Source organism: Neolamprologus multifasciatus, chromosome 3 (genome assembly GCF_963576455.1).
Source record: "Neolamprologus multifasciatus chromosome 3, fNeoMul1.2, whole genome shotgun sequence".
In the NCBI taxonomy this organism is placed as follows: Eukaryota; Metazoa; Chordata; class Actinopteri; order Cichliformes; family Cichlidae; genus Neolamprologus; species Neolamprologus multifasciatus.
The window spans coordinates 36,914,510-36,936,973 of NC_140441.1; the positions used below are offsets into that span (position 1 = coordinate 36,914,510).

The following is a 22,464-nucleotide window of genomic DNA, read 5'->3' on the forward strand; positions in this document are numbered from 1 at the left end:
ATGGAACGGTCCTCGAACCACCACAGCCAATCAGGACGACATCCGTGGGTTGCAAGGTGGGGGTCTGCAGCACTGCATGATGTAATAGTTGGGGCATCATATTGGTGCTGAGGGTGCAGGCCATAGAGCCACTGTCAAGCATGGCTTTAACAGACACTTTGCCACCCAGGGTCACATTTTCATAGAACAGCTCATCATGCTGTTTTAGTCTGTGTGTGTTCTGAAGAATGGGTCTCCGGCCTAGCTGGCGCTCCTCACAAACAGTGTGTAATACAGATTCTAAATCATCAAAATCATCCTCTTTGGGGGCGATTTCAGGCCTAACACTTGCCCCCTCCACAAGTAGGCCATTTAGTTTCCCAGCTGCTGGGTGGCTGATTCAGGCCCCCTCACTCTGACAGACACGGCCCTGGGGCATTGAGCCCGTGTGTGGTCGCCAGCATGGCAGATGAAACACAGCTGATGGGCTCTACAGTGGTGATACGTAGAGTGTTCAGTGTCACCACAAATCACGCAAGGCACAATTTTGTGTGTTTGGCTCCGGGGGACCCTTACATCATCCTTAGCAGGCAGTTTTGCTTGTCGAGGCTGCCCCTCCAGGACTTTCTCTAACAGGGCTATCACATGATCAAGACGATCAGTAGGTGGTTTTGCATGAATGTCGGTAAGTGATGCTGGGGTAGAGGTTGGTGATGGTGTAATACACTTAATGTTGCCTGTCGCCTGCTGCACATTAGGACTCACCTCCTGTTGCTGAAAACTCAAGGCACTGACTGCACTAAACTGAGGGGTGCACTTCCGGTCCTTGCCATGCTCCAGCAATTTCTCGTGCACATCAGCAACCTTCCACTGCTGCAGGGGCTTGCACTTGAAAATAAGAGACAGTTCTGAGTCTGGGCAGTGACGGATAAACATAGCAGTCAGCTCTTTTGTCAGATATGCAAAGGACTTATTTTGTCTCTTCAGACAGTCTTCTGTCACCTCCATGGCTCTGTTCAACCTGAGCCAGTAATCAAACGGTGTTTCACCTGAGTTGGGTAGTGTTGCATAAAAGTCAGCTAAAAGCATGCTTGAACATGCAGTGTCACTGAAGTGCTGCTTTAAGATCTCAAAAATGGGCTCTGGGCCCCTCTCAAGACACACAGATGGCTTACCTGGCTTGCCCACCTTGACTATTTCTCGTGCCCTCCCCAGCAGTTTACTTAGCACATCATCAGCTTGTTCAGCAACTAGTACCCCTCTTCTCTTAAAAAAAGTCATCATCATTTCCTCCCATTCCTGAACACTGCATGTATCACAGCCATCCCCTCTAAAACACACAGGTTCTTTAACATCAGACTTTACAATCACATTCAATAGTGAGGGTTCTGATAACACATTATTGGCAGACCCAACAACACTGTTTCCCACTCCAGAGCCCAACCAAGATTCAAGACAAGAGGCAATGCTTTCCCCAATAGAAAACCCAATTTGCGTTGCAATCTCTGCATAAAGATTCTCTTTTGTGGGACTGGTTTCTGACCTAGTATTTTGTAGATCATCACAGTTCCCATCAATAGGGTTTTCATTTAACTCAGCAAGGACAGGCTTAGGTGTGGATGAAAGTGGGGCTGTCAGCAACCTTGATCTGCCTCTGCCAAATGAATGCAGAGGGGTAAAACCAACTACCCCCCTTCCCCTGCCAAAACTGGGAAAATCTGCCATGGCTCAGCAATGTGTCTCTCCCTTTTTCTTTTTTTTTTTCTTCTTTTTTATTTCCAAAAAAAAGAAAGCACAGTGCCCCACCCCGATGTCTCTAAAGAACGCAGCAAATGGCGAGACTAAGAAAAACCAGTCTCCCGCGACTTTTCCACCTTCTAGGAAGTAGACGGCCCCGTTGCGGTCGCAAGATTGCAGGAGCTTGGGTCACGGCACCAGTGTAACCGGTTTCTGCTTCATCCCGCTGCAACAGTTTGGCCCAAACACACTCCTCGACTCTGCGTTGTGTTGTTTTTAAAAAGACAAGGAGTCTCTGATCGATTGTTGCCACTTTATTTCCTGAATGGAAACAACAGTGTTGTATCAGTGCAAATGGCTCGCCACACACCACTCCACACAGCACACTCTCGTATGGCTACGGCAGACTGGCCACGATTACTGCAGCAATATTACAATTTCTAATATACAATATAATAACAGCAACAACAAATGATGTACCTGAATGGAAACAACGGTGTTGTATCAGTGCAAATGGCTCGCCACACACCACTCCGCACAGCACACTACGGCAGAACATCCCATTAGCATTCCGCTTTAGCATACAGTTTTACACAATAATAAACAAATGAAAAGTACATAAAACTGGTGTTGGACATGTGTCCACTAAGCACTTTTTAGACTCGGTGCCCATCAACTAATCAAACATGTTTTATGTGTCTGTACTACTTAACTATATCGTGTGCGGAAGCTCGTGCGCGAGCTGCGGCCGTTAACACTAAACTCTGCTGCAAACACAACTTCAAGTAATCACAGGTGAGTATAACATCACTGCAGACACCATAAAAATCACCTGTAACAAAAATATTTGCCCTCCGTGTAATTTAACATCCTTTCTTTGGCAGCTTCGCCGTCGACATCCACTTCCTCGAAGACCAGGAAGTAAACAGCTCTGGTCATGTGACAATACTCCAAGCACGTGCCACTGCATACACTTATTTCTCCACATTATAATATTAAAGTATTTACTGAAGGGGAAAATAAAAGAGGCAGAAATGCTCAGCTTTGACTCCGGACTGTTCTCATTTTCTACTTTAATCACTACTGTTGTTTAAAACAACAACAACACACTGAGGATCTCATTGGCTGTTTCTAAAAAAACCTGTTAAACTCCTTTTATTTATTGACTTTTAACTCAGAATTAAAGTGCTGTGTTCTCAGCTTTATTTATTTATTATTAAAATTGTTGTTGATGATACAAAGCTGAACTTGGAAAGAATTTGCCTCTTTTAAAGAAGGAAAACACATTTAGGAATTTATGTATTTTAAATACTTATTTTTGAATTATTTGAAAATAACAGGAAGTGAAATCTCATACTTTCAGAGGTAAGAACATAAAAACTCACTCAGATACTCAGTTTTATGTCTTTCAAAGCTCAGCAGAGAAGATTCAGATTCACAATTTTGCACATTTTGTGCCATTTAAGCAGCACCTTTAAATATTATTTGAGTCTAAATATAGCACAGCAGGTTTATTACTGGAGAGTTGAGTTCAGAATTCATGAAAAACTGTGTTGCACTGAGAGACACTCTATTGTGATGTCATTTCTGAAACATTATGAGCTATTTATAACTCTGTTATTTTTAGTTCATTCCTTTTCGTCACCAAAAGGAATGAACTAGGAATGAAGAAGCAACTCCTTCCTTGTTTACTAAACAAAGAAAGCACTGAACAAGCACCGACAGAGCTCATTCCTCTGGTCTTAGATCTCTGCTCTCTTCCAGTTGAATTTTTCCTTGCTACGTTTATTTTTGTACTTCTTTAAACCTTAAGTGTCAAAAGAATCCTGTTCACTTATTTTCAACAGTGTGTTTACTTTATTACTGGAACAGTTTTCTGGATTTATATGCTTGAATTGAGTGCTTGTGTAACACATAAAATGTCTGCAGATAAAGTGAACACAGATGGAAACACTCAGGAAACAGAACACTAACACCAGTAACTTTAATGTAACAAGAGATATTTTAACAATGAATAGCTCTTAAACATGTTAGCAATGAATAAGTTGATCATAAAATCATTTAGGTCAGGTGATAAGTGTGTTTCATCGCTTCTTGTTTTGTCAGGTTGAAGGACGCCTCTCCTGCTCCAGCCAAGCAGTGAGATGTGCAAACACTGGATACACTGATGTTTTAGTTATTACTGAGCCAAAGTGCTTTTAGATTTAGCAGCTGAAATCAAGCTGATGTTGAACAAATGAAATGTTCCCAGCTGAAAATACTGTATAAAAGCAAACAGCTAAAACAGTAAATGAGAGCAGGAACACGGATTCTGCACAAAGACGTAAACACAAAGCACGGAACCGCCGACGGATCAGAATCAGTGAGATGTTGCTACATTGCAGCCACAGCCACCCTGGGGTGCACTGACAGAGGTGAGGCTGCCAGACACTGGCGCCACCAGGCCCTCTGACCACCACCAGTAGGCAACGGGTGAAGTGTCTTGCCCAAGGACACAACGACCGAGACCGTCCAAGCCGGGGCTCGAACCTTCCGATTACAAGGCGAACTCCCAACTATTGAGCCACAATCGCCCCATTAGCACTAAGGGAACACTGAATGACCTGCTGGTTTTTGTCCATAAAACTACTCATCTAAGATTACCACAAAGTAAAATTAAAAAAGTAAAATTATGCAACATTTTAGGCACACTATTGCTCCTATCAACTCAGTGAGCTGGGATTTTTTATTCTAAACATGAACTACTGTTACAGCAACAGACATGGACTACTGGTGTCCCACACAACAACTCAATGTCCACTATGTGGATGAGCCAAACACATGCCTGCTCCTCTCGTTAGCTGAGATAAACTGCTGGCATATTTGTTTTACATCTATACTGTCCAGTCTCTCCTGGTGGACATGGCATACAGCAGCATAATCTCATTTGAGTCATTGTTGACCTTAGTCATGTTTTTAGTCTTCTGAGAGCACTGAAGCTTCTTCCAGCCTGCGTTTTATCCTCAGATTAAAATTATTATTCTGTGCTTGATGTGCCTCACCTTTGGCCCTGGCTCTTCCCCTCTGACTGCACTAGGACTTATTGCTACCTGATAAAATAACACATTGATTCATGCCATATAAAAAGTGAGACGTGTCAATTCAGATTCGTTGTCAAATAAACACTAATGAAACAATTTACACCAGCAGCCTAACAATTGTTAATAATTATTTAGTATTAACTAGTATTTAAAAAAAACTAGTTAATCTACAGCACCAAATCATCAGTCAGTCTCCTGTGACCTCGCCTCTTCACCTCTGTCACCTGATAAATAACAATGAGACATTCCAAATACATGCAGTCACACATGTGCTTCAAATACAGTCACGAACCACCAAGTCATCATCCAACTTCACCTGTGATCTTGTGTCACCATTACTCTCTGAGCTTTGTGTTGGTTCTTCTGTCACCTGACAAATAGGACAAACATGACAATAATAATAAAATGAGTAGCTGCTTCAATGTTTCTGTCAATTTGTGCAGATCTTGACTCATCAGTAATGTTTGTGGGGTGAGTGCATTTTTAAAATAATTTGTGCACTACAAGGTGGATATTTGCAAAATCGTGACTACCTCATGATATTTTGTCTCAAAAATTAACCCTATGAATATGTCAGTACCATTAGGATGAAATTATTGTGTCACCAACATTTTAACGTTAGACATAATTTTAACAGCCTCTGTAAACCAATATCCTGGCTTGCTCGAGGCTGCCGTTTTCTCTGACAGTTTCAATCAAAATTAGAAATGCTGCTCTGAGACTGAGAGAACTAATAGTGCTGCCTGTTGTGCAGTTAGTTTCCAAAACACGTTATTCATGGTTGCATACAATTTTAGACTGATGTGGGCCAAAGCCTAGTATAGCCTGGAACGTTATTGTGACGGACACATTTTATGAGTGAACTTGACTTTAAGCGACTTACAGGTTTCTTTGAAAAATACTTTCTTATATTCTTCCTTTTTGCTGCCGTCCTCCTCTCCTCCTCGCAGCGCAGGTTTGCCGCTGCTAAAACTAAACAGAGCTCCCTGAATATGGCGTTATTTTTGTGCCACTATTCTGAGCGCACGTAAAAAAAAAATTGCAGGCGCAAGTGTTGCATTTTGAGGAGAAATTTATTTTGAGCGAAGAAAAACTGAATTTGAGTGAACAGAATTCTTTGCTGCGTGCAGAAAATGTATTTCAGTGTTTGCTATTATTCACACACGCACAATAGCAGCCCCTCTCGCTCAGTTTTTGCATTTGCACTTGCTCGTAATGTGTTGCTTGCGCTCTCAACATTTCTGCCCGTGCCCGCTCAACTCTTTCTCTACACCGTTATATTTGTGCCACAAAACCAGCCAATCACAGACTTGGATGCAAAAAAAATCTGATTGGCTGTTTTGGTCTCCAATCAGCTCGAAATGACGAAATGCAATATCCCAGAATCCATTTGTCCAAAACTCAAACGAGGCAGTTGCGGAGAAACACGGTGTGGCGGAGTTTGAAATATTACTCTGTCTGGGTCACAAAATAAACTTTTAAGATATTTTCATGCCAGAATGTTTCTGTGTAAACTTCAAATATCTGCTCGATTTATCAAGACATCACATATTTGCACAAGTGCTCTAATGTTTTCGGAGATGCCTGTTCGCACGCACGAGGGGGGCCGCGAACATTTTTCTTGTAACACAAGTAAAACTTACTATAATAAGTAGTGTTGTTTGGAGTTGGGCTGAGCTTTTCTGTGTCACTTTGTCACAGAATAGCATCATCAAGATTTTATGCCCACATTGGCCAGGAGGTGTCGCTGTGAGATGGCTTTGAGCCTCTCTTTGTCCATCATTAATTACTTTTACAGGCATCTTCTTCAGATCACCTTTGCTGAGAAGTTCACCAGGAGCAAAGAAACAAGAACAGAAAAGCCAAATATTTTTTTAAAAGGTCCAACATGAAAACCACAACTGACACTTTTCTGTGTTTTCTATCACCTGGTTTTACTTCTGCTTTCCCCACAGCTTTCACTACAGTGTAACACACACTTTGTACACAGAGTTGGTTTGCTGAAGCCGGGGTGGCTCAACTTACAGGGTGATGGGTCTTAGAGGACAGATCGACATGTAAAGTGTGACTCATGGTGTAGCTGGCTCTGACCTTGGACTGTGTGTTTTATCCATTTTGTTAGTGTAACACTGGCCTGTTTATCCTTCAATTTTTATCTAATAAATGATCTTTTAGAGTTTTGTTAGTTTTCCTCTTTTTCCCACAGCTGAGACGGATGGTGAGACCTCCAATCTGTGTGTGTGTGTGTGTGTAGGTGTGGGTGTGTGTGTGTGTGTGTGTGTGTGTGTGTGTGTGTGTATGTTACATTTATTTTTAGTGTTTGCCCGATGAGACGTCGATAATCAGGTCTGTTGAGACTCTGTGAACACATAATTTTACATACTTTTTTCATAATTTTTTTAAACGTATTTATATTTGTATTGAACTGCTTTCAGGAAGTTGCTGTTATTGTAACACCTGCACTAGTTTTCCTGAAGCTTGTCTCTGACAGTAATTAAACATAATAATTAAAAGCACTTAAACAAACACTGAACTAAAAACATTTGCTGTCATGATGGATGGATCTAACATCCATCTCCATAGATCCAGGTCAGAAAAGCCTCAATGTACAAACATCTGAAGCACCAACAGTATAAATGTTTACAATTGTTTATTTTTTATGTGTTTTTGTCTAATTATAGGCTAAGAGAATGAAATTTGGGGAATTTCTGCTCCTGTTAAAAGTCCACACAGGTTAAAAAGTGAATAAAAAGGAGAAATAGAAGGAGATCCTGATCATGCACTGAAGCGGCTCCTTGTGGTGAAAGTGAAAGTGTGATTTTATTGCTGCTTGAGCTGAGGACTGTTTTGAGAAGCAGAGCTAAATCAGAAGTGGGGAATGTGGGGGTTTTTCCACCTGGGTTCATAAGCAGAAGAAGGGGCAGGTAGACCAGAGGGGAGGGAATCCCCCTCACTCCCAGACTGTGATTAAGTCTCGCTGTGGGCTTCCCCATTATAATCAAACATGATGCCATCACATGACTGAACGTGACTCTATCCCAGATCACTCAGGATGAGCTAATGTGTTATTTATGGCATGACTTGAAGCAAAGGTTAAACTTCATTACGCCGGTTACATTTCTCACCCAGTTATCAACTCTACTGCACTTCAGCGTGACTCTCTCATCAGCTCAGTTACATGTGGATACACTTCAACATGACATCAACACACTGCTTCTCTTTATGATTACAACACACAACAATGTTTCTTGTTACTTATTTTAAACTCAATCACATATGACTGATATGTGATAGCTCTGTGATTCTGTGTTTGTCAATCACAGCATAATTAATATCAGGTTTATTACATCATACATGTCAGATGTTTTATGAATGTTTGCTTTGGTCCTTCTGACCAATTACCAAAGTCCACAGACAACATCTGGACTGTGCCACACACACACACACACACACCTAACTGATATAGTGTTTGCCCCGCCTCTTACCCTAACCATCAAAAATAAATGCTTAACCCAAATCCCGACACTAAAATCACATTTTTAATCTCAAAAATGCCTTAAAACTCGTGGGGACCAGTCCTCACAAAGGTATCTAAACAACACACACGCGCGTCAAATCCCAGTAAAAGGTCAGGTCGTCAGGTTTCAGGTATTGGAAACATGGAAACATTTCACAGCAATAATTATATTCTGATTAAACCTCATTGATTTGATTTTGACTCTTTTTTTGATTATATTCTGATTCAATTTAAGGATAATTAATTATTACCAGAATCAAATAAAGCTGAGCTCTGCTGTGTCACTCTAAACATAATAAGGCTGTTAAGTCCTTTCACACTGTCTCAGATGCAGTGAGACGTTAGCCCAGAGTCTTCTATCTACAAGCCTATGAAACTGTTGTGCGTCCTTTGGAGGAGCAGCTGCGATCACCGTGTTCCTGTTGTGTTCCTCTGACATCTCGTTTCCTTTAATCGTTGAAAACATGTGACTGTAAAACATTAACAATTATACACCTGTATCTGCCCACATCTAAAGAAGAGCTCTGAATGTCCTTCATAAATAGTAATAATAACTTGATTTATAGAGAACCTTTCAAAACTCAGAGTTAATACGTGCTTCACAGTTCAAATTAAAGCCTCACATTGAAGATTAATGTACATGTTAAGAAGACACAGTCACATGATCAGTCACATGATCAGTCACCAACAGACATCATTAACCTATAAAATGAGTTTTCAGCAGTGTTGTTAAACAAATCAGTGAAATGAGAGTGAGTGTGATGAAGAGCTGAAGAAGAAACAGACAGCAGACACAGTGATGACGAACTGTTGCTCATTTATTCGATTTCGTCATCATGTTCACCGAATACTGATGTTATTCAAGAACATGGAACAACAACAGTAAACTCTGTGGGTCATTTTAATATCTATGAAACAAAACACTCAAGTTTTTAAACAGTTCATTTGGTTCAAGTGTTTGAAAATGGCATCAAATGCAAACAGGAAACGACACATGACAGCAATAAATAAATAACTTAAATAAATTAAATTAATAGGGCGAGGTATTAGTTGTAAAAACAAGAAAACACACAAATTGTAACAAAATGTCAAGAAGAGGCTTGAAAATCAAAGAATCCAAGAAACTCTTTCAGGTCAGTATTTAAATGTTTTTATTCTTGTGATGAAGTTTAAGCTTGTTTCATCACACAAACACTGACTTTGACTTAAAGGCAGTGAAAGCACAAAGTCACAAATCAGACTATAACGTTACAGTCTGAACATCGAGTCCCAACCAGCAGGAAGTTTCACAGTAAATTTAATAAATTAGTTGTAGCTTTAAAAATCTAGATTATAAATCAGTTTTTTTCTGTTTATAAAGTGCAGCAGTTACTTAAAGTGTTCAGCTTCGGTTTCTCTGAGACATTAAAGATGGTAGACAAAGTCAACAAACATGTGAAGTAAGAAAAACAGTCAGAGCTCACAAACCGTACTAACAAAGTTTGCATTCATACAGTGAGGTCAGTAAAACAAAGGAGTGCAGGAGAGTTTCCATCACAGCGTTCAGGTGATATTTTGTTTTCATCTTTCCACATTATCTGTGTCACAAATGTCCATATTCATGGAAATTTCCTTTAATGCTATGAGAAACCTTCCAGCTGAGGTTTGAGAATGATTCATGTCAGTCCAGCACAGTGATGATCAGGGAGGATTTAAACCCTTTAATTTGTCCATCAGAGACACTTTGAGGTCTCACTGAAAGATTTAAGTGCACCTTAACCAGTGAGGTAAAGACTAAATAAATATTCATTAAACATGCTGACAGTGAGGCAGAGGAATGCTGAATTTCACAGTTTTGTATTGAAGGAGGAAATCCATCAGTTTCACTGCTTGATGTTTCCAAGCAGATCCTCCAGAGTCTGACAGCAGCAACTCTGACTGAAGACGTCTGTAAGAAATATTTCCTGTTTAGATCCATTCAAATCAGGCTCCCATCCTTTTGTAGGTGTGACCTTATGATGATCTCAGTGCTGCTGGGCCCGAGTGTCTCCCTGTGGATGCTGGTTTGAATCCCCAATCTGACTGAAGATCTACACTTCTAGACTTGCAGTGGTTGTTTTTGTGTCTCATCGTCCTTTTGATGCTTCTGCTGAAAGAAGTTGAATAATGAGTCATTCTGACGGCACAAGAAGGAACAACATGTTTGTGTTTGTTTGTTTGTTTCTTACTTTTAGTTTCTGAAAAATGCGGTGAGAGAAATATGTAGCAAAACCAGCGAGAGCCAAAATTAATAATAAGGTGACAACAGCGACGACCACAGGGACTCTGGATCGACCTGCTGATGTAGAAAAGACAAGAAGGTCACCACAAATACACAAAACCCCAAACAGGGATGATGCAGAGTAAAGTTGGACTGTTTTCTCACCATTTGTTGGAATCGTGTCCTGAGGATCTGGAGTTTGGAGGTTTCTTGGATGTAGTGGTGCCATTGTTGAAGGTTTTGCAACATTTGGATCTAAAAGATGCAAAAAAAAAAAAAAAAAAGAAACAGAGTTATAATCTGCTAGTAAAATTGAGACAAAAATTTTCTAACGGTACAGAAAAAACACACAAAACAAGTATCAGAGTGTTTGAATTTTAGTTTGGAACCACAAACATCAACAAAACAAATCTTCTCACCGACTACAAGTTCAACAACAGCAGCTTTCACTTTGCTCCGCAGCTTGGGGATGAAACATCTGTATCTGCCGTTGTCTTCCTCCGACACGTTCAGGATCTTCAGTGAAATGTTCCCATGTTTCATGTCGTCCATGAACAGCTCCGTCCTCCTGAAGTACGAGGCCATCTTCATGTCGGGGACCTCCTGCCTGTCCCTGTACAGGTGAACGTACTCCACTCGGCTCAGCCGGTCCGACGGGTCGGGCTTCATGTCGGGTTTGGACCACTCCACTGTCAGACCCTGGACATCGAACGAGGGCTCCAGGTGACACGGCAGGATGACATCATCACCCGGAGCAGCGATGATTGGAAGATTTGAACCAATCACCAGAACATCACCTGGAAATATAGAAAATTAAACATTGTGAACGCTCACAGACCGAAGACTTGAAGAGCCCCGTGAGCCTCTGTGCAGTTATTGTCATAGTTTTCTGCACTTTGAAAAAATCATCTAAATTTTCAAATGAAAAAACTGTACAGCTATTCTCAACATTAAAGTTATAAAGTTAATAAGTTAATAATAGGTAAAAAGTAGAGATAAAAGACCTTAAAGTGGAATAACTCAAGTCAAATCCATCAGTAGCTTCTTAGTCATCCAGCTCATGACAGTCTTTAAACTACCAGGAGCTCAGATTTTGCAGCATAGCTGAGAATATTTACACTCTGGACCAATAACTATGAATACTTCACATTATAAATCATGACATAGTCCCCTCCCATTAAGTACAAGTTAAATGTATCTATAATACTGCATTTGCTTGGTATCATGTCAGAGTTTGCAGCCTTGCTGAGAATAGTTTAACTGCAATGTCTTCCTTGAATATGAAGATGCACACATCGCAACCATAGCTTCCGATAACATTTGACTACGATCACACGTCATATGTGTGAAGATACGGTCGCTGAACTGAACAGAAAGGTCATTATCAGTGTCTGCCTATCGTCACACACTCACTGACGGCTGCCATCAGCGCCACATATAAAAGACAAAGTTCTAACAGTGAATTCAGTTTGATCCAAATTTCAAAAAGTTACATTTTAGCTTTAAGCTGAAAGCAGAGTTTAAGTAAAACATCGGTTTACCTTGAACAGGTGCGATTAAGAAAGCCGAGCACAAGATTAAAGTCCAGAGTGGAAAAGTGTAAGAAGACGAGCTGAGCCGGGACATAACAACAAGTGCAGAGACTGACGGATCGACTCGGACTTCCTCCGCTCTTAAACGCGACTGCTGAGTGGCTGTCAGGGAGACGCTCTTATTAAAACGTCATGCGTAATTTTTTCCATGGTGTCGTCATGACGACACAACAACAACACTCCCATATCTCTTTTAGTTTATCCAGTGTATAAAATCCCACAGCTCCGGTTTGCGGCTCCGGGACTGAGGTTTATTGAGTTTGTGCCTCGTGTCATGAAACATGACTGACGCTGTGTTGTAATCACCAGTGACGTAGCAGTGTGTTGCATCTAGAATTAACTGTGATATCATTCTAAATGTTGATATTTTGAACATTCTCATATTTTATTAGGAAGTAAAATGTAAGAGAAACAGAAAAAAACAGAAATTATAAGATGCCAAAGCAATGTCTTCAATATTTCTGTTTGTTGTTTATTTATTTACACTCCAGTGGTAAAATCTAGACCCCCTGCATACCTTTCACTACATCCATGAATCTACTCTATGGTCCTTCTCTTTTCTTGCCCTCCATCTTCAGCATCTCTCCTCTGCATATCTCAACCCTGCCTCTCTGACTTTGTCTCCAACTCCTCAGTATACAAGGAAGTAAAATCAATCAATCGCCCCATCTTGTAATTCAGGAACAGTAGCCGATAAATTTCATGATTCAGTTTTGCAGTTTTGTACACAAGCAAACAAGTAAGCAAACACACAAATGTGTCAGTATCTGTGATTTAAAAACAACTTCTGAATGTTGCCCGTCTCTCTCCCCTCCAGACAATTTCAGGATTATTATAAATATAAAACATGATTAGTGTAACAAAGTTTCCAATGTTTATTTTACAAAATAAAATGTAATAAATATTTATCCTTGTTTTGCAGACAATCACATTTTTTAACTAATACAGCCTTAAAAATGTATGTAAAAATACTTATAGATGTTTGTCTCAGTTCCAAATAATATGGATCAACATTCAGAAATAAAAGTGATATTTTTTTATCATAAAATGTGATTTTTTTTCTTTTTTCTTTTTCTTTTTTACGTATGGATTTGAACTAACGTGCCATAAAAACATCCCATCATTTTTCTTTTGGTAAACAAAATCACACATGTAGAGTGTACAGTGTAAAAACCTTTTGTCAGGAATCAAATAAAGAAAACAGGATGTTCCTGCAGGTGGGGGATGTCGATCTACTGTAACAGCTGTGCTTGTTGTGTTTCCGTGCAAATAGCCTGTCAAAGGTTCCATCTTTCCATAAATAAGGAAATACATGAGGATCGGCTATTCTGTTTTTTTTTTTCTTGTTTTTATTTTAAATGGATCATTTTGTCATTGGATTCATTTGTTTATCAGCTGGTCGATCTTGTAAATGTCCCTGCTGATATCTTTTTGAGCTCCTGCCTAGGAATATTTAAAGCCCTTTAAATATGTCATCGGTTTGAGCGCACAGATGTGGTTGAAAAGCTTCAGCAGGGCTGGATCTACTTTGCCAAACCCGGGTGGGTAACTTGGGTGGGACATGATCAGCTGAGTTATAAACTGCAGGTTGCTGGTTTGAGTCTGTGTCTCGCACATAATAATAAGAAAAACAATCTTTTACTAAACTCATATTAAAATACTGATTTGTTACAGTTCACACATTGCAGCACAATGAAGGTTCTTTGAAGCTGAGGAACAGCTGGAATCAACATCTGCACATAGCACACATTTGAGGGATGGTGCTGTTACATTATTCACGGAAAATCAAAGCAAGATGTCAACAGGTATTAGGAAGGAAAACACACTAAGGAATGTTAAAAAAAACTCAAATGACCCGAAAGAAGATCAGCAGCACGATACAATTCAGAGCACAGATAACCAGGTAACCAGGTTAAATCTCCCTGAAATTGTTGTAACAATCTTTTGGTGGTGAGCACCTTAAAACAAACAAGTTAAGAATTATATGTTGCCTCAAATTCATTCAGCTATCTACCGTCAGCCCGAGCCATGACTCTACAATTCACATTGACACATTTTTTAATCTCTCAGTCTATAAAAATACATATATATTGTTTACCCAATACTGAATATAACCCTGTATTGTCAAATTTGTGTTGTCTTTTTACATATGCATAATAGTGTGGATTTTGGCGTATCATAAGAGGGACATGGGGGAGGCTTGTGTCAGGAAGGACACTTGGCATTATTTCGGCACGTTGTTGAAAGTTGTCAGAGCGTTTGTCCCACAGGTTGGATGTCAGCTAGAAGAGGAAACGAAGGGAGATCCAAGGAGTTTATGGTGGAAGCTGAGGAAAGAAGAATATTTCATAGAGTTCAGATAAAGCTGAGAAAGGCTCTGGGTGGTAGGGAAGAGTTATCAGATGACTGGGAAAAGTAGAGCCGTAGTGCTGAGCGAAACTCTGGACAGAGGAAAGAAGACACTGAAAGTTTGCTGTGGTATGAGGAAGTACGGGAAAATATTCAAAGAAAGAGGTTAGATAAGAAAAAGTGGGATAACCAGGCAGATGAAAAAAGCAGAGTGTAGCACTGGGAGGCAAGGCACACAGCAAAGAGAGAGGGGGTAAAGGAAAAGGCTGATAGAGGGCTGAATAAGAAAATGATAGATTATATTACAGATATTTGGCATCCAGACTGGAGCAGACAGGGATTGAACCACCAACCTTTCAAGTAGTTGGTTCAAAATAAATGTAATAAATTAGTCATTCCTTTTAAACTTAAACCCTGTCACTACATCTTTTAAATACAAGTGTGGTTAAATGAAGGAACGACTGTATTAGTGCACATACATTTGACAAAGTGCTGGAGTTAATTAACATAGTGTAGGAGGTCTTTCTGCGCTTCAAGTAGTCAACTTACAGTTTCACTGAGACATTAAAGATGGTAGAAAAAACAAAAGAAAACATGTAAAGTAAGAAAAACAATCAGATCTGATCAAATGAACTACCAAAGACTCCATTTCCACTATACAGTCAATAAAACAAAAGACGTCTCTATATGAACTCCATAAATCCAGTTTTTGTCACTTGAAAGCTGCCGATGCTTTTACAATCTTCAGAATATTCACACGCTGTGATCTGCAGTGGACGCTGGGATCATCCTGGACAACCTTCCAAACCAAACTGCCTTTCAGCAGGTGATGCACATCAGCCAGCACTTGATCACAGCTAAAGCTGGAAAATAAGTAATTAAATAAATTAAATAAATCAAATGCTATTAGCTACTGGAGCTACATAATGAGACCACATGTTAAAGATATCTTGAAACCAGCTGATCGTTCTGCATTTAACAATTTCCAGTAACTCTAAAAATAATTGCAAGAAAACTAAGTATAATGGTTTAACTGTAACCTGACATTTCAAACTGGGTAGGGAGGGTTTTTTCCACTGACCAGAGCTCTTTATGATCACCAGGAAGCACATTTGGAATTTATTTTTAACCTTGAATAAACCCTTCAGTGTTTTCCACAGTGAGGTAGTTTAACCAAAGTGAGTCGACGTGGGAAACAATCACACTTTGGAAACAAAATTACCTCATAGGTCACATTTAAATCCAAGAAACACTGCTTCATTGCATCCCAACCCACTTACAAAACTTTTCTGTTATTCATTTGATCTTAATATAAAATTAGTTTAGTGTTAAGTTTTCCTAAGAGTAGTACAACGCTTTATTTTAGATGTGTTTTTAGGCTCTATAAGTGTACTTCAGGTGAGGCGTCAAGATTCAAACCCCAGTCAGACTCACATCCTTTTGTAGGAGTGACCTTATGATGATCTCAGTGCTGCTGGACCCGAGTGTCTTCCTGTGGCTGCTGGTTTGAATTCCCAACCTGACTGAAGATCCAGGGAAGATAAATCTCTAACGCTCTCAGCTCCATTAACACCAGCGTTCCTAACAATGCCAGGTTACTGTTATCTTTGCATCTCATCATCCTCTGGTTGCTTCTGTTGAAAGAAGGTGAAAAATTAGCCAATCTGATGACACAAGAATCAACAACAAGTTTGTGTCTGTTTGTTTCTTTCTTACATTTACACGGTCAGAGAAACATGGAGCGAAAGCAGCGACAGCCACAACTGATATAAAGGCAAAGATAACGACGACCACAGAGACCCTGGACCGACCTGCTGATGTATGAAAACATTTTACTGAAAATATCTCTCAAATGGAAATGATGCAGACGAAAGTTGGACTGTTGGACTCTCACTATTTCTTGGAGTCGTGTCCTGAGGATTTGGAGTTTGGAGGATTTGGGGATGCAGCGGCTTGTCTGTCGTCAGGGTTTTAGCATTGTTTGGATCTAAAAAACAAAACAAGAAACACGTCAAAAACCAGTAGAGTCGAAATCTGTTTGTGAAACTTGCCTGAAAAGTTGGAAATGAGTTCAAAACAAAACAAATCTTCTCACCGACTACAAGTTCAACAACAGCAGCTTTCACTCTGCTCCGCAGCTTGGGGATGAAACATCTGTATCTGCCGTTGTCTTCCTCCGACACGTTCAGGATCTTCAGTGAAATGTTCCCGTGTTTCATGTCGTCCATGAACAGCTCCGTCCTCCTGAAGTACGAGGCCATCTTCATGTCGGGGACCTCCTGCCTGTCCCTGTACAGGTGAACGTACTCCACTCGGCTCAGCCGGTCCGACGGGTCGGGCTTCAGGTCGGGTTTGGACCACTCCACCGTCAGACCCTGGACATCGAACATGGGCTCCAGGTGACACGGCAGGATGACATCATCACCCGGAGCAGCGATGATTGGAAGATTTGAACCGATCACCAGAACCTCACCTGGAAATATGGAAAATTAAACCTCCCGAACTCCCACAGACCCCTGTGGAGTTACACACTGACGACCTGAACAGTTTGAGTTTTTGTGCTTGGGATACAAAATCTTTTTTTTCATTTAAAAAAAAGCCTTATTTTCCCAAAAACTTAGTGAAGAGATTCAGTTTAATTCCGTTTTATATATATTGTGCTAAAATTACAAAAATTGTCCGTTCAAAGTGCTTTACACTGTAAGATAAAGATCCTACAGTATTTCTGAAAAAACACTAACAATCCGATTCTTCTAATGGGCAACCAGTTGGAGACAGTGGAATGAAAAAACTCCTTTTAACGAGATGAAACCTCCTCCAGAACCAGCCTCAGGGAGGTGCAGCCATCTGCTGTGAGTGGTTAATATTTGTTTCACTTTTTAACCTGTTATATCGCAGGTCTGTGCAGTAAGAGCGGATACAGGCCTCTGACTGATATCTCTGTGGTGCTTTCATTTGTTGAAATGGAAAATAGCAGCTGTTGCCTGTGGATGAGACACATGCAGTGTCAGCAGATTTAATAACACAGTCAGCTTGTTGTTCTTCTAGCTCATTATTAATTTTTAATGTCAAGAGGAAATACAGAGAACAGCTGCTTCTGGGAGAAACATCTACAAACTGAAATCATCAGCATAAATGATGACTTCAAGTCAATGAAACACCAGGAGGTGCTGAATAATTAACCTGACAACCAGGAAGAGATGAAGAAAGGTCACAAACCTCTCTGACCAGCTACAGGTTGATCTTTTACAAATTAGATCAGACAGATTATTATCAGATTATCTGAACCTTTGAGCTCCACTTATGTGTCTGGGGATTTTCTTGTTTTTTTTTTTTTCAGATTTAATCTTGGAGTCCTTTATAATAAATAAATATACATTTTCTAAATCTAAACCTTTTTTTTTTTTTTGCTCTTAAAAAGAAAATAAAAGAGTTCTGAGTCAAATATATCTCGCAGAAAAGCTAAAAAGCTATTAAGACTTCTGCTCCTATGTGAATATTTTCCTAATTATAAACCAGCTTTCATCGTTCGTAACCCGACGTGTCCTTTTGTCCTGTTCTTCTATGTTTAAGCATCTATCGGTTGCTAGACAACCATAATAGATCTCAACACAAAGACAGGACACTCATATTTTCAGATACGATTTGATTTTTAATGTTCGATTATTTAACGTTTCTTCACATTAAGTCTACATAAACGCGCAAACGTGAGAGGAAAGTCGCTCATTACGAGTGCAGAACTTAGCGGAGAATCATCAAGCCTACTCTCAGTGTAACTCACTGATAGCTGTCATCACTTTCATTAACACACAGTAAAGCAGCAAATTAGAATTCGGCGCGTTAAAGTTCCCAAAAATGTAACAGTTACGGCGCCGATCCAAACACACACGGATGCTGCGGTGGTTTAATAAATGGATCCCTTTACCTTGAGCAGGACTCATGACAATGAAGCACAGGATAAAAGCCCAGAGAGTAACAATGAAAGAGGGTTTCTTTGAGTCTGAGCAGCAGGTACACATAATAGTTGATAACAAATATAGAGCCGCTGTCTGAGTGAAATGACGATTCTTCTTCTTCTTCTTCTTCTTTTATTTCTTTTCGTTTGTTTTTTTCTGTAAAGCTACAGTCGGCTTTTCTTCTGCCTCCTACTCGCTCAATGACTACTTGTCACATTCAAGCAGTTTGACGTTATGGTGGGGTGGGGAGATTCATGCGCTTTGCGATTTGATTGGTTAAACTCTTTACTAAAATAACTAAAGCTTTACTACTTCACTTCACAGCTCTTTGTCTCCGTGTTTTCGAGTTTTTGAGCTAATTCAATAGAGATTCCTACAGAAATCCATTACTTCACTACATTTTTCAGTTACAGTTGCCATACAAACTCTGGTTCCGCGTCATTTCGGTAATTTGGCTCTTTCTCTACTTGGTGTAGGGAAAGCAAATGTCTCCATCAGGCAGAAAGTACCGCCAGGTGCCCTGATGTAAATTACACCGGTGACTTGTAATACTGAGTTTTCATGGATTACATTCATGTTGCACAAGCTGAAAACATGCTCCATCCTTTCTGATGCAATCTTACTCATTGCAGAGTAAATGTAGAAATTGACCTCATTGTTTTATCTGTTGCCACGGATCTGACAGTGTTTGCACCATCCTCTAATTCAGCGAGTTCTTTAGAAAGACTCATTATTTCGCAAGACAGAGAGAAAGGGCAGACTGCCTGGTGGTTTTTACGAAGGTCACAGAGTCAGCTGCAACATCTCCCTCTGCGTATCTGTACATCTCTGAACTACTGGGAAATGCTGGCAGATGTGACACGATTTTCAGCGCGTGTCACAGTGTGAAAAGGGGTCAGCGGTGACAGTAGCGGTTTAAAGTTAAAGTTAAAGAGAGCGCGAGAGCCCTCGGTGCGCCTGCTCGCTGCTGAAGTCAAAGTAAACTTTATCATCTCCGCTACATACAGTCCAGTATATAGAAAGACGAGACGACGAGGCTCCAGTTACAGCAGTGGTGGAGGCAGCAGGTGGATGAAGGAAAGGGGACACAGAAGGAAAAGAGACCCGAGGCGGCCGCCGGTCCAAGTGTGAACTGAACTTCAGGTAAGAAGTTATGACCTGCAGTCTATCTGGGTCAGATATAAACCAAGTTTAGGTGGAGTTTATTTTCGTTATTCTGACTTTTTCCGTACTGCGTACTAGCTAGCATGACGGAGTTTCTATACAGCTGGGTGGGTGCTATGAAGTTAATGATGTTGAACTTTATTTTGTTCATAAGTTATTAGAGTTGCCAACCGTCCCGTCTGGTATTCAGAGAAAATATTACGCGTTTCTTATTGAGGTGAAAAGGAACAATTTGTCCCGGACTTCAGCTACAATGAAAAAGACACAAAGCTGGAGTTATTCTGTGTCTTTGCTGCACAGCTGCCTCTTCTTCTTTCATTCCCCTCCCTCTCCTGTTTCTACTTCAATCATGAAAACTGATCAATGATCAGCTGATCGGCTCTCTTGTTTGTTTATCGCCCACTTTGCGCCAGAAAGAGGAAACCAGCCGATGTCGCGCTAAACAACAGCAGCACGTTTAAGCTTGATCAGCTGTTGTTAGAATTTATTTAATATTAATTTCTAGTATCAGCTGAGGTTTGCTGGAGCCACAGCTGCAAAAAAGCTGCTGGTCATGATGTCGGTTTGGTTATCTGGTGAGAGGGAAACATGAAGATGAAACCAGGAGATGTCCTTACTGAATCATCAGAGCTGAACAGGTGATGGAGAAACAGGTTTACCTTTTAGGTGACATGAATGAGTTGAAGGGATGTTATGAACTGTTTCTGAGAGACAAATAACCCCAGGATCCTTTTCTAAGTAGCTGACAGCTGGTAACTGTGTACATATTAAACAAATATGTAAGACTGCGTTCTTCCATTTGCGCAACATCTCTAAAATTAGAAATATCCTGTCTCAGAGTGACGCTGAAAAACTAGTTCATGCATTTATTACTTCCAGGCTGGACTACTGCAATTCATTATTATCAGGATGTCCAAAAAACTCACTGAAAAGCCTTCAGTTAATCCAAAATGCTGCAGCAAGAGTACTGACAGGGACTAGAAAGAGAGAGCATATTTCTCCTGTTTTGGCTTCCCTTCATTGGCTTCCTGTTAAATCCAGAATTGAATTCAAAATTCTGCTCCTCACATACAAGGTCTTAAATAATCAGGCCCCGTCTTATCTTAATGACCTTGTAGTACCATATCACTCTATTAGAGCACTTCACTCTCGCACTGCAGGCCTACTTGTTGTTCCTAGAGTATTTAAAAGTAGAATGGGAGGGAGAGCCTTCAGTTTTCAGGTCCCTCTTCTGTGGAACCAGCTTCCAGTTTGGATTCGGGAGACAGACACTATCTCTACTTTTAAGATTAGGCTTAAAACTTTCCTTTTTGCTAAAGCATATAGTTAGGGCTGGACCAGGTGACCCTGAATCCTCCCTTAGTTATGCTGCAATAGATGTAGGCTGCTGGGGATTCCCATGATGCATTGAGTTTTTCCTTTCCAGTCACCTTTCTCGCTCACTATGTATTAACAGACCTCTCTGTATTGAATCATATCTGTTATTAATCTCTGTCTCTCTTCCACAGCATGTCTTTTATCCTGTCTTCCTTCTCTCACCCCAACCGGTCGCAGCAGATGGCCGCCCCTCCCTGAGCCTGGTTCTGCTGGAGGTTTCTTCCTGTTAAAAGGGAGTTTTTCCTTCCCACTGTCGCCAAAGTGCTTGCTCATAGGGGGTCATATGATTGTTGGGTTTTTCTCTGTATCTATGAAGCGCCTTGAGGCGACTTTTGTTGTGATTTGGCGCTATATAAATAAAATTGAATTGAATTGAATTGTGCAGGGGCGGGTCTAGCAAAGGTTTGCCAGGGGGGCCAGGTAGGGCATTAACAGGGAGAGGGGGGCACAAGGAAATACTTTTCTTTCTTATTCTCATTTAAAATGTCTAGCTTTTAAAAAATAATTATCTGAATCTTACAACAAACGATTGATAGATTGGTGCATATATACCATCAAAACAGTGAACATCACTGTCACAACAGCGTTTGTTTTCATTCAAAGGCTTTATGATTTTTCCTATAACGGCCAGTCTCTAGTCAAAATGCCCGGGCCAATTTTCTGTCCCAGTCCAGCTCTGTATGCAGCTCATCTGCAGCCTGGTGTTACCTACATCTTCCTATTCAGAAGGCAGAATTTCCGAGTTCTGAGTACAATCAAAGCACCACGACTGCAGTTTTTGTGTTGGATGTAAAAGGCACACATGACGCTGTGACGTAGGCTAGAATCATGGCATTCTCTCGTGGAAATATGCACATTATCTTTTCCTTTCTATTGGTAGGTGGCACAGTGCACTTGTGGTAAGTAAGCAAGCTAGAAGACTGGCAAAGTTATGGAAGCAACACATTAACAAGAGAATTCTGAGTAAAACCAAAGTTACTTTCCCTAGTAACTAGTTACTTTGAAAGTAACGACTAACTTGAAGTAACTGAGTTACTTTTGATAGAAGTAACTAGTAATGTAACTAAGTTACTATTTTAAAGTAACTTACCCAACACTGCTGATAGCTGAGGATCATCACACAGCAGGGATTTATTTAAATGTCGGTAAAATTGAAATGGTCATATGTTCATTCTTTAGACTGTAGGTTTTCCCCGTGTAACTTCCTTTTGTCAGGAATAGCGAGCGCTGTGGTCAGTGAATGCTGGAACAGCTGGATAATACAATGATTGTTTCTGTACTGCATTTTATTTCACATATTGTCTGCATCCTTTATCCTTTGTGGCACTTTGAGAAGCAGGTGGAAAATGTCATGAAATCTTTTCTAAATCTAGTCTTTATTTCATTTGCTTCCCATCTATATAACACCTGTTCTTTGCACCAAAAGTAAAATAAACCCCCAAACTGGGGAGTCACTGTTTTTTTTATGACCAGC

The 22,464-nt window shown here is 40.3% G+C and overlaps 2 protein-coding genes across 10 annotated transcripts; both read right to left on the bottom strand.

The window, feature by feature from the left end:
• Window positions 1-9,112: 9,112 nt before the first annotated feature.
• On the bottom strand, window positions 9,113-12,290 carry LOC146522955 (myelin-oligodendrocyte glycoprotein-like). Of its 5 annotated transcripts, none has more exons than XM_085142210.1 (5): window positions 12,094-12,290; window positions 10,972-11,349; window positions 10,718-10,807; window positions 10,521-10,627; window positions 9,113-10,441 (listed from the first exon to the last, which is right to left on the bottom strand). In XM_085142210.1, exons 1-5 carry the CDS (start codon window positions 12,176-12,178, stop codon window positions 10,391-10,393), a joined length of 711 nt encoding a protein of 236 aa, XP_084998336.1. In that variant the 5' UTR covers window positions 12,179-12,290; the 3' UTR covers window positions 9,113-10,390. The 5 variants fall into 5 exon arrangements, with proteins under 5 accessions (XP_084998336.1, XP_084998337.1, XP_084998335.1 ...); XM_085142211.1 differs by having other exon boundaries at window positions 9,113-10,438; window positions 10,521-10,630; XM_085142209.1 differs by having other exon boundaries at window positions 10,521-10,630.
• Window positions 12,291-12,628: 338 nt separating this feature from the next.
• LOC146522956 (butyrophilin-like protein 9) lies at window positions 12,629-18,643 on the bottom strand. 5 transcript variants are annotated; one of them, XM_085142354.1, is made up of 6 exons: window positions 18,419-18,641; window positions 16,589-16,966; window positions 16,388-16,480; window positions 16,210-16,304; window positions 15,928-16,127; window positions 12,629-15,356 (listed from the first exon to the last, which is right to left on the bottom strand). In XM_085142354.1, the coding sequence occupies exons 1-5, from the start codon at window positions 18,510-18,512 to the stop codon at window positions 16,095-16,097; spliced, it is 693 nt and encodes a 230-aa protein (XP_084998480.1). In that variant the 5' UTR covers window positions 18,513-18,641; the 3' UTR covers window positions 12,629-15,356; window positions 15,928-16,094. The 5 variants fall into 5 exon arrangements, with proteins under 5 accessions (XP_084998480.1, XP_084998470.1, XP_084998466.1 ...); XM_085142344.1 differs by having other exon boundaries at window positions 16,210-16,307; XM_085142340.1 differs by having other exon boundaries at window positions 15,928-16,304; window positions 18,419-18,643.
• Window positions 18,644-22,464: the final 3,821 nt, after the last annotated feature.